At 37.1% G+C, this 12,991-nt stretch overlaps 1 protein-coding gene across 1 annotated transcript in view; it reads left to right on the plus strand.

Annotated features, from left to right (window-relative positions):
* The first annotated feature begins 3,100 nt into the window (after nt 1-3,100).
* Nucleotides 3,101-12,991, plus strand: part of LOC120412424 (mastermind-like protein 2) — a 59,432-nt gene continuing 49,541 nt past the window's right edge. Inside the window, exon 1 of the mRNA XM_039572885.2 lies at nt 3,101-4,023. Within this exon, the coding sequence (XP_039428819.1) occupies nt 4,006-4,023 (18 nt within the window). The 5' untranslated portion in view covers nt 3,101-4,005. The remainder of the gene's footprint in view (nt 4,024-12,991) is intronic.

Consider the following 12,991-nt stretch of genomic DNA (forward strand, 5'->3'; position numbering starts at 1 on the left):
ATATGGGTATCAAAATTCATGGTTTTTGATACTGGTGATGAAAATGGCCATTTTGATAGGATTGGCCACACCCGGAGTGGCCATGGCCCTGAGGGAAGGTTTTACCGGGGGGACATTTATCGAACCATACGACTTGGGGCAATATGGGTATCAAAATTCATGGTTTTTGATACTGGTGATGCAAATGGCCATTTTGACAGGATTGGCCACACCCGGAGTGGCCATGGCCCTGAGGGAAGGTTCTACCGGGGGGACATTTATCGAACCATACGACTTGGGGCAATATGGGTATCAAAATTCCTGGTTTTTGATACTGGTGATGAAAATGGCCATTTTGACAGGATTGGCCACACCCGGAGTGGCCATGGCCCTGAGGGAAGGTTTTACCGGGAGGACATTTATCGAACCATACGACTTGGGGCAATATGGGTATCAAAATTCATGGTTTTTGATACTGGTGATGAAAATGGCCATTTTGACAGGATTAGCCACACCCGGAGTGGCCATGGCCCTGAGGGAAGGTTTTACCGGGGGGACATTTATCGAACCATACGACTTGGGGCAATATGGGTATCAAAATTCATGGTTTTTGATACTGGTGATGAAAATGGCCATTTTGATAGGATTGGCCACACCCGAAGTGGCCATGGCCCTGAGGGAAGGTTCTACCGGGGGGACATTTATCGAACCATACGACTTTGGGCAATATGGGTATCAAAATTCATGGTTTTTGATACTGGTGATGAAAATGGCCATTTTGATAGGATTGGCCACACCCGGAGTGGCCATGGCCCTGAGGGAAGGTTCTACCGGGGGGACATTTATCGAACCATACGACTTTGGGCAATATGGGTATCAAAATTCATGGTTTTTGATACTGGTGATGAAAATGGCCATTTTGATAGGATTGGCCACACCCGGAGTGGCCATGGCCCTGAGGGAAGGTTTTACCGGGGGGACATTTATCGAACCATACGACTTGGGGCAATATGGGTATCAAAATTCATGGTTTTTGATACTGGTGATGAAAATGGCCATTTTGACAGGATTGGCCACACCCGGAGTGGCCATGGCCCTGAGGGAAGGTTTTACCGGGGGGACATTTATCGAACCATACGACTTGGGGCAATATGGGTATCAAAATTCATGGTTTTTGATACTGGTGATGAAAATGGCCATTTTGACAGGATTGGCCACACTCGGAGTGGCCATGGCCCTGAGGGAAGGTTTTACCGGGGGGACATTTATCGAACCATACGACTTGGGGCAATATGGGTATCAAAATTCATGGTTTTTGATACTGGTGATGAAAATGGCCATTTTGACAGGATTGGCCACACCCGGAGTGGCCATGGCCCTGAGGGAAGGTTCTACCGGGGGGACATTTATTGAACCATACGACTTGGGGCAATATGGGTATCAAAATTCATGGTTTTTGATACTGGTGATGAAAATGGCCATTTTGACAGGATTAGCCACACCCGGAGTGGCCATGGCCCTGAGGGAAGGTTCTACCGGGGGGACATTTATCGAACCATACGACTTGGGGCAATATGGGTATCAAAATTCATGGTTTTTGATACTGGTGGCCATTTTGACAGGATTGGCCACACCCGGAGGCCAGTGCCTTGGGGAAGGTTCTACCGGGGATACATTTATCGAACCATACGACTTTGGGCAATATGGGTATCAAAATTCATGGTTTTTGATACTGGTGATGAAAATGGCCATTTTGACAGGATTTGCCACACCCGGAGTGGCCATGGCCCTGAGGGAAGGTTCTACCGGGGGTCATTTATTGAACCATACGACTTGGGGCAATATGGGTATCAAAATTCATGGTTTTTGAGACTGGTGATAAAAATGGTTCTACCGGTGCCATTGATTGAATAAATTTAATTCGAATTAATTATTCAGGTTTAAATAAATAGGCAAAGAATTAAAAAATATAAATAAAAATAGCATGATTTTTAGAGTTTTGTACAAAGTTCTTTGTCATTTTGGTCATGTAGAACATAACCACCTGCACCTTTTTAAAATTAGTTTCAATTGATTCAAATCCAAGTGTCAGATGTATATAATCTTTAATTTGTTATGATATTTGAAAATGTATTCGAAAAAGTCATTTGAGAACAAAATCTTACTGATTAGGACTTTCTGAATGACATGTTTGATGGATGTTCAATAAATGCAAATTTTCTAATTTGATAAAGTTCAATCAATTTCACAACATTGCACATAACATTTAGCACTGATATTTAATAAAAAATCAATAATTAATTCCTCAACCGCAACTTTAAATGTCGCCCAACTTTGTCCCATTCAAATGTTGCGCTGTTCGCTCATCTTCATTCGGCCCCAAATGACAAATTGGTGACACCAAAATCCTTGACAAATTAAATCATCACTGCCTTTTGGAAAATGTCTCGGCATTTTTTATTCATTCATTCATCTCGATCTTAATCGAACGAGATCACCTCGCCCGCGCTTCAAGAGAAATGCCAAGGAAGAACGTGAACCGAAGACGGGCAAGAAGAAGGAAAAACTAATCAAAAACATTTTTATTGCACCGTTCTTTTGACGGATTCTGCGAACAGAGAATGAGAGGGAGAAGATCACCTGCTCTTGCTCTTGAATTGATAGCGTGAGAGTGAAAGACGATTGATTGCATTGTTCGTGTTGTTTTAATAGAATAAATTTGAGTTGAGTTTTTCTAGGATTTAAAATTGATCTAATTTAAATTTCAAATTTTGGTAGTCAAGGCCGTCTATGCAAAAAGTCACTCCTCTTTTGGCGATCTTCAAAGCATTCGCTCAGAGAGTAGCGATCGCTCGCTCTCTCTCCGGACACCTGAGCTCGCGCGATCGGGGCACCTCGCTCTCCCAAACACCTGGCCGCTGATGATGATGACGACGATGATGCAAGAGTCGTTGGTCGTCGTCGCGCCGAAAGTGAACGTGCAACGAGAGTGAGAGTGACTCACCTTTGGCTTCGGCAGGTGAGAGTGAGAGTGTGATCGGCGCAAGGCCACCTCGGATGGACCACGGAGTTGAAGTTTATAAAAATTTGTTTAACTAATGTGGCAGAAATTCAGTAGACCACGAACGGTCCGACAACGCAGACGTGCTGGAGCAGCCTCTGGAGCAGACGACGGACTACTTAGGACGACAACTCGTGGACTGGAGCGCTAAGAATCGAGATTTTGGATCAGAACTTCTTCGGAGGAAGTCCTGGAAGACGAACAACGTTCTTGGACAGTCTGTGAAGTGATCGGGGTTTGTGGATATTCGAACCGAAAATGAATCGCAAGTGATATATTTTGCACACAAAATATTGGCAATCTTGTGAGGAAAGTTTTCAACCACGTTTTGGGTCCTAGTGCCCAAAGGGGCCCGAAATTTCAGCGGAGTGACCCAAGAAGGTACCGTGAAGAGAAAGGCATCAACGACAGAAAAAGAGAAGAAAAAATATTATAATAAGTACCCAACTGTGTGCCCCCCCTCGAAAACAGAAAAGGTGATAAATCATTAAAAAGTGTAACTCTCTCGCAACAAGGTTTGTGCAAAAGTTGGAATTCAAGACCCCAAAAAAAGGCAAAGGCTGTGAGTGATTGAGAAGATCATCGGACGGCATCATCACAAAGGGGGAGCAAAATAAGCATCAACGTGCTGAAATGAAAAATTAGTGACATACCCCTCGGTGTCGTGCAGCGCAGTTGGCAGTTTGTTGGCGGTGAACGCAAACGTTGTAGAGGATCTTGCGTGAAGAAAGTTGCAAACCCCTCGGGGGGTCCCCAGACCAATTCGCGAGACAGTGGAAATTTGAAACCCAGAAGTCGGGCCGGATTAGTGTGTTGTGTGCAAAAGGAGCCAAAAATAAGGGGAGCTTTTTTTCTGTGCGGAACTTTGGTGGACCAGAGATCTGGCCAAGGGTGCAGTAACAGACAAGATCTGTTGGAGAAGTGCTGTTTTTGAAACCAGACGAAGACGACACGAGGTCTGCAGGATGAAGCTGTTCATTGTGGTAAGTTGAGGCAGTTGTAGCGAAAGTAATCAATCTTTGACCTTTTATGGGGTTGCACAAGGGTTGCAAACTTTTTATTTGCGCATTCAGATGAGATTATAATCATTTGCCGCTCAATTTGAATTACCATTAGGGTGGATTAATTCTATGATGTTATTTGTTAGTTGATATTGGAACCGTTTGAGTGATAAATGTTTACAGAAACGTCATTTAAAATTAATTTACATAAAACTGAGTAATATCATTGAAAATCATCAAACTTAAAGAAAAAAATATATGAATGACTAATACCAAAAAAAAAAAAATGGTTAATTCATTCTTTTAAATTTGAGTGTTGTCAAGACTTTCAAATGTATATTTTTTCAAAAATTAAATACATTGCTCAGATTTTGAAATTTCTTTAAGAAATTAAATTGGTGTTAAATGTATGGAATTATTAAATCATAAAAAAAAACACAAAATCTTGAAATAAAATTGGCAATGGCTTAATTTTTTATTGATAGCATTCACATTTTACTGAAATTGCAAAAAAACTATACAGAAAAACAGCAGGTCTTAACAAAACATTTCATTTTAAATTTTAAAGTCATCCACAAACAACGTGTACCTACATTCCTTCTAAATATTCAAAATCGTTAATTTTATTGACCAGGGTAAGTCCCTGTCAAAAAAGAATGTTGCATCAGTAAAACTTATATTTAGGCTTAGTGATTTTTCACGCTATAAAAATGAAGTTTTCACGGGGATCACTGTCCTAAAATACAAAATTTCACGGAAATTACACGGAGCGTCAAAAATGTTTAAATTACCTTCAACATCTTTTTTTAAGCTCCCGGATTGATTTTTTTACACTTAATCATATAGGGGGAATATACCCATTTCAATCACTATAAGCCGTTCGACCAATTCTCATCACTTTTGCCGTTTTTCGCTATCAAATCAACATTTCCAGATGCATCAACAATGGAGAGTGTCTTGCTCACTTTTATTTGAGCTATTTATTACTTTCGAACAGTCAAAAACACTTTATATAAGCTGTAATTCATGATCAAAGTGCTGATAGGCCGATAATAGAAATAGGCTGAGAAAGGGCATAGTTCCCCTATTAGGCATCCACGCTAAGTAATTTTTCAAGCTGAAAAAAAAAAACAGTTTTGCAAAGGGACCATCAAATCATTTTTTTTTATACTTTAAGCGATCAAGGAATATACTAAAATATTCCTGAATCAGGCTGATTTTAAAGATTGGAAAAATATGTTGAGGCCCAAGTCAATAACTCTTGAATTCCGTTTTTCAATTTGAAATTTTCTTTTGGTATCTTTTTTGAAATGATATGAAAATCAAATTGTTACTACACGTAGATTGCCTAACACATTTTACACTATCCTTTGTTTAATTTAATTAAATTTCAATTAAATTACTAAAAATTTATTTTTTTAGCAAAGCAATTTTTACAGAGATTTTAAAAAAAGCAAAAATCATTTTGTCGAACTATACATGGAATTTTAAATAATATTTGTATAGCCCAATCATGCTAAAAATACAAAATTAAAAATGGAATAACTAGCCACAGTCTCAAAATTTGGATGCAAAAAGTGTTTTAAAATGCATTTTTCACTAGTTTAGTTGTTTTGCAATCATTAGTTTTCAAAAAAATAAAAGATTTGAAGAAAACACAAATTTTAGCGGAAAACAACTTTTTGCGATACTAAACATCGAAAACTTTCAAAAATTCAAAAAGTTTTTATCCAACCCAAACATGCTAACAAAAATTCAAAACGCAGGGGAATGTATTTTAAATTGTTTTCAGCTGATTGAAGCTTGGAAAAAAATATTTGTTCATATTGTTATTTTTATGCATCATTTGAAAAAAAAAACATGAATTTCCCGGGATTTTGCGTAAATTGTGGTACCTCTTTTCATCAGATCTATACACTAATTCATATTTAAATTATTTTGTGTTTTTTTCGAATATGAATCATCAAATGAAATTTCCCCATTTTCTTTTAGTCATATTGTTTTCAAAGTGTTTCAAAGTGAGTGGCATTTTCAAAATGTTGGGGCTAATTTGATCCCCCTTTCATCATTTTGAAGAAATCTTAAGCAAAATGTTTCTTATTCATCCAAACTTTTAATTTTCTGTAAGTTACAGCAATTTCACATTAAACATATACGTTTGTGTTCAAAATATAACAAGTTTAGCATGCAAAATATTTAAAAACTTAAAATTTTCTTTTTTAGAAAAAAATTGAGCATGTTTACAAAAGCTGGTAATTTTTGTTTACAAAACTTTTGAAAAATGTTTTTTTTGAACAATTGATTTTAAAAATAGTATGACGATGAATTTAACGTCAAATGCGTAAGGGTTTTGGAGTTGAAATGTTTATCAAACAATTCATGTATAAAAAATAGTTTTTGAATAATTTTTGAGTGTTTTCTTTCCTTATCAAAACAAAGAAAAAAGATTTCTTGGAAATTTTTTGATGCACTTTTTTGAAAAATGTGTGTAACTCAATCTTAATTTTTTTTATTTTTTTCTTTGTTTTCTACAATGAGTTTTACTCAATTTCGCACAACTTTCTAGAACAAAGATAACTGTTTTACCCACATGCTGACGAGATACAGACTTGGGATCAAGTGTCCCCGGGATCAATTCTCCCCACTCTCCCCTATCTCAATTTTAATATACGATGCATAAAAAGCGACAAAATTTCAATTATAATAATTATGATTGTTTATCCTTAAAGAATATTTAGAATTGCACAAATTTGCTATGAATTTTTCTCAGAAATTTACATAGTATTTATTCAACTTTTTAATACACAGTCTAAGCAAGACTTCGATTTGATAGATTTTTGTTTATTGATATGTTGTATTTCCATTGATCATTTTGTTTGTTTTTTACGAATTTGACTTATTCAGGATCTTGAATAAGAAATACATCAAAAATGCTTTTTGATGATTCGATAATCTGCAGCTCTTTCGGTGAAATGAGTTTTAAAACTTCGAACAGACTTTCTTTATAATAAAAAAAAACTTGATTTAAAATAAAACAAAGAAAATAAAAAATAAAAAAAAGCTTTCAAAAGTTCAATTTCACCGAATTTATGGTTGTTGGCGAAATATTTTTGTAAGAAAATAAATAAAAATAAAAATAAATAAATAAATAGACCAACAATATGTGGCATCAGTAATTAACTTTCAAGGACCATAAACAATCCTCCCCAATGCCCATCAACCGAAAACAACCTTTTTGCACCACTTTACCATGTAACATGCAGTAACCCTCTGACCGACTTCAATTAACATTTTCGCAGAGCTTTAACACCAGTTTGGCCCCTCGGGCCATGAAGAAGGGTGGTTGTTCAAAATTACCCCAAAGGCGTTACTTCACTGTTGCTCTTGCCAGCCATCCCGTTAGCGGTGAAGAAAACCCTCCCCTTCGGAAAGGATAAATACAGTGAAATTAACCTTTAGATCGCCGCCCGTTTCTGGGGCCGGCAAGATTTATGGTTCACCAGTAGTTGCACGTGGGTTCACATGTGAGCCACTTGTGTTGATAGGGTAACTGAGCAAGTTTTGGTCTAAAATATTATTTGTGGAAAATATGTTTTGCGAAAATTAAGGAAATGTAAAAACGGTCCAAAATTGGTCTCATCACCCTAAACTGACGCAGCTTCTCAATTTAACCATACGAGCTTTTTTCGAATTGGTCAAAAGTTCAAAAGTCACTTGTTCTGCGGCAAAACTTCCTTCTTGCTGGCGTTGATGGCACCCAGTTTGGAAAAGTTCACACGAAAGCCGCACGCAACACCGCGAAGTGGTAATTGAACGTTGGAAAAAGGTGAACGATTAAATTGGCATATTGTTCCTCTGCAAGAGAGCGAGAGAGTCCAAAATGGGGGCTGATTGCCGTAACGAATCAGTGTCCGTCCAATCGATGATGCGTGCCCGATAATAAAATGATTAGCTTGTGGGTCTGACTGAGTGTGAATTTAAGTGTGTAGTCGTGCGGTGAAATGTGTAATGTGAGAGGAAACAGTTGAGTCAAGACGAAGAAATGGTCATCGGAAACAGGTGCAGGTTTGAAGAGGGTTCGAGACTAATTTCCGTTCAGGTGGTTGCATAATATTGAATATCCAGTCCATCGTTTTAGACTTTGCGACATTGAAATACTTAATTTACTCTTATTTTTGTTAAATGTTGGGTTTTACTTAACTTGTTTGCCTTTGCCCAAACTATGTTCTGCCGCAATTTGTTTCAATTGGTAGCTTTTTGAATTTTTGCTGGTTTTTCATGTACTTTTCAATAAATTGGAATAATTTTACGGTTAGAGTATATGAAAAACTAACAAAACCTAAAAAAGTGACTGAAAAAATATTAATTACACCAAATAGCAAAAGATTGGAGGTTAAAGAACATGCTCTAAACTGTCATTTATAAAGCAAAACAACAAATAAGCGTAAAAATCTAAGCTTTTCAAAAAATTCCTCAACTAAAAGGGAAAACTTACAGTTCCATTAGTTCCATTAATTAGGGTGTCAAGTTTTCCCGGGTTTTGAATTTCCCGGGAAACGGGAAAAATATTTTTGAAATCCCGGGAATTGCCGGGATCCCGGGATCCCGGGAAAATTTGAAACAGTAATAATATCTATGTTTTCATTATATTTGTCATGTTATTCAAGCTGAAAATCATCGAATTAGCTCAATACTATTCATTGGTGATAATCTACAATTCAATCTAAACAAAGAATAACAGTTTTATAATAGCTTGCAAATTTTTTGATTTGTTATTCGTTGTGATTTGGTGTCTAATCCAATGTCTAATCTTATGGGATTATAATGAAATTAGTCTCTTATAATTACAATTTTTGCCTTCCTCACCTTACTGAGGAAAGGCTATAAAATCACTCGAAAACTGAACTTCTCAATTAGACCTCCTAGACCCACCTTCATGTATACCTATCGACTCAGAATCGAATTCTGAGCAAATGTCTGTAAAGTCCGGAAGATTGTAAAAAGGGTGGTTTTTGTAAGAACCCCCAGCATGTTATACATTTTTAGAAAGGTATTTAAAAGACCTTTCCAACGCGACCAATACATTGAAGATCTGACAACCCTATCAAAAGTTATTAGCAATTAAGTGTTATTTATGCACTTTTTGGAAGCCGGATCTCAGATATCTCGATGAAAACGTTGTCCGGATCTATCATGCAACCCGTCGTTGAACAGGTAATCAAAAGATCTTTCCAACGCGTCCAAAACATTGAAGATCTGACAACCCTATCAAAAGTTATAAGCACTTAAGAGTTATTTATACACTTTTTGGAGGCTAGTTCTCAGATATTTAGATGAAAACGTATTCCAAATATATCATGCGACCTATCTTTGGATAGGTAATTTAAAGACCTTAACACGAGCGTGTCTATTTTGGATAGAATTACCCTTTGAATGAGAGGAAGGCACCAACCACCTAAGGGTGGATTAAGTAACGTTTTTTTTATTATTTTTATATGCCATGACTAGGCTTAAAAAAAACTTTTTAAATGTCTCAAATAATAAATAAAAAAACAACAATCAAAATTATAGATGCCAATGTAAAATTTTAGATATGTTTAAAAAATCATGTTTTATATAAAGAATATTTGACAAATTATCTTATATCACTACCGCCAACTGAGGAAAATCGGGACTACTGTCTTAGGGCCGGTATGCTCTTCAAAAGAAAGGGGGTCAAGAAACAGCTCTACGAATGGCAGAACAAAAGAGAGGGAACGTTTTTTGGGACTTTTCTTCACCCTGTCTGGCTTGCTTTCACTACCGCTGCTTCCCATTTGAAATTTTTCTTGACCGGTTTCTTCCGAAGTGCATACCTTACATTAATAGGTATAGGACATTTAAGAGCAATCAATTTGGAGATCGGTGTAGTAATTGTTTTCTTCTGTTCCTGTTTTAGCCGAAATCAATAATAAAAAAAAAATCAAAACATTTCGCAAAAAAACATGTTTAACAATTCCTTTCTAAGTCAAATTAATGCTAATATCAAAAGTTTTTTTTTTAAAGGTTCTATAAACATGTGAAACACAAAAGCTTATATGACCTTTAAAAAAATTGCTGATATTTGCTTAATATTTTACTTTTATTTTTTTATCATTGTTAATCTAGTCACAAAAAACCCTGAATTTCCAGACCTAAATTTTATATTTTTCCAATTTTGGGAATTCCCGGAACAAAATTAAAAAAAAACCCCCGGGATTTGGGAATTCCCAGTTTTGGAAAAATCCCGGGAATTTTGTCCCGGGAATTCCCGGGATGGACACACTACCATAAATTACTTGTTTTAATTTAGGTGCTTAATTATTTCACAGTTAAAAATGGTCAATAATGCACAATTTTGTATTAATTAATACAGTTGCATCTTTCAATTGCTTAAATTTTAATAAAAAAAAAATGTATTGAAAAAAGTAGATTTTTCTTGTTTTCGTTTTTATCTCGTGAATGAACTTTTAGCATTTTTGCATAAAATTTCCCGAAAATAAAAATATATCTCAGGAGTAAACTCTTTGGTTCAGATGTCAGTGTCTGACATTTTTGAATTTCATATGACTTTTTTGAACTGTTCGGATAGATTTTGAAACACTTCATTATTTTTACCTGAAAGAAAAATAGGGTTTTGGAAAAAATTACAAAAAAATCATTTTATGGACCACCCTAATACGGCGTAGGTCACCCTAAGGGCCAAATGAAATTAAAGAGTGTAAAATTTTGGCGAAATGACTCTTTGATCCAGACTACTTAAATTTTTTATTTCAACTTTTCAAATGTAAAAAACAGTTTTTTTTCAAATCCCTAAGAATTATTATAAAGCATTCTTACTTATAGCTTTTCTTTTGAAATTTTGTTACCTATAATTGACAGATTTCTGTTGATAATTCACAAAATTGTGCTTCTCTAGTGCTGTTTTCTACCTTTGATCATTTTGTACTAAAAAGGAATACCATCAAATGCTCCCTATTACAACCATTTTGCCGAAACTGCTTTCGGAAAAAGAAATTCCAAATGATTATAAATGAAAATAAAAAGGTTTGCCAACGACAATGGTTAACCGGAATCATTTTTATTTACTGTAATAACATTTGTGAAGGTTGTATACATTAATTAAAAAAAAATATTTTAATTTTTGTAAATCATGGAATATATAAATACATTAATAATTTCAAACATTTTCAAACGTTCACCAAGTTCCGTAACCGCAGGCCACAAACGGAACGGAACGAAAGCAGCCCCCTTCTCCACCCAATAAAGTGATGGGAAACCACGATTGAATAAATGTGTTGTACCGTTTGTGGTGGTGGTATAATTTTTACGACCGCACCGTAATATTAATATAAGCACTACAAGACCCCTCGGGCTTTTAGGCTGACCACTTGTCGCACAAAATTCGCATTAGGACGTCCACTTTGCGTAGGGTAAACAGCTAACAGTTGTAACACTCAAATTTGACAGCTAACGGCCGTTGCGTTTGACAGTTCGACCAAACACGCTCGTGGTTTTCAAAAGGTCATGATTCGTTGAGTTCGAAGCCAAAATAGGCCCCTTCGTATGTTGTCAGCTGAGTGGACGTAAACTATTTTGAGGAAGCCGCCATCCATCGAGGAAATTCCATAGATGAGGTGGAGCTGCGACGAAACGATATAACCGGATGACCGAGTTGATGATGGGGATGATCAGCTCAGGTGGAGCGATCCACTGACGACGGCGACGATGGGAACAAATTTCACTCTCGATAATTGAATTAGTTCCGGAAGTGATCTAAGCGGTTATGGCTAACCGGTTTGATTGGATTGAGGCTTGAGGTTTCTAGTCTGTCGATTTAGGTTTATTTTTAAGGTTATGCTAATTGGTTGTAAAGTTAAATCTGAATTTTGAATGATTGCAAACAAACTTGCATGCAAGTTTAAACAGGAACCTCCGCTACCTTGGGATTGTGTCACCCCGACGATCCCATTGCGTCACGCAACGATCTTCAGCGATCTCAACGCCGTTTGAAGTTCCCACGTTACTTCATCGAGATTCCGTTCCGGTCAGATCCCCTGACTGTCGTCAACCAATCTGCGCGGCCAAGTGTGTTTACAGAAAGTGAAATTTAGAGAAATATGGACGCCTCTGCGACGCACCAACCGGGTGGAGTATTAATATTTGTTGGGTAAATATTTAAATTGGAGACCTCTGTGAAAAGTGCCAGTTTCTCCGGTTATTGGCTGGGATTGAACGCGGGGCGGGATGTTTGAAGAAGTTGAAAGGGGTTCGGGGACGGAGTTATCACCGCGCGGTGGAGACCTGCGGAAGATCTTGAAGAGAGTTGGAATAACAGAGAAGAGACGCTGTGGTGGGACTTTAAGTGAGCAAGGTCTTGTTTGTCTGAGGGTCGTTTGGGGGACGAATTTCTTGGTGAGAAAATATACGACCTCTTGGAGATTGAGATCTTTGCGGACGGAAAGAGATCCATGCAACGAGATGAAGCTTGTTATTTCACCATTATTTGAAATGTCATCTGAACACTTTGAAATTGTTTGCCTTATAGCCAAATCTTAATTTTGACCAAAATCCGGAAAAGCTAATAGTATAATTACAAACGACCTACCGTAACCACTTGTCAAACAAGTACAAGTTCCCATTAATCGTGCGTTCACATGTGTGACAAGTTGTCCATTCCCGGAAAATTACCGCTCCAAACCATGCAATCCAAGCCAAATCTCACGCACGAACGCGTTTACGTCGAATCAATGGGGTATTGTTTCGAGGCGAAAGGTTACCCTAAATGGTACTCTGCACAAAAAGTACTAACCCTTGCACGCCCTGAGGGTAGGTCGAAATATTGTAATGACCATTACACGGTACTTGTTAGCTTCTTGTTGTAGAGCTTGTCGAAATCAAAGCTCTGCGAAGAAAGTTCACTTCCCTGCGC

The sequence above is a fragment of the Culex pipiens genome, chromosome 3 (genome assembly GCF_016801865.2).
Source record: "Culex pipiens pallens isolate TS chromosome 3, TS_CPP_V2, whole genome shotgun sequence".
NCBI lineage: Eukaryota > Metazoa > Arthropoda > Insecta > Diptera > Culicidae > Culex > Culex pipiens.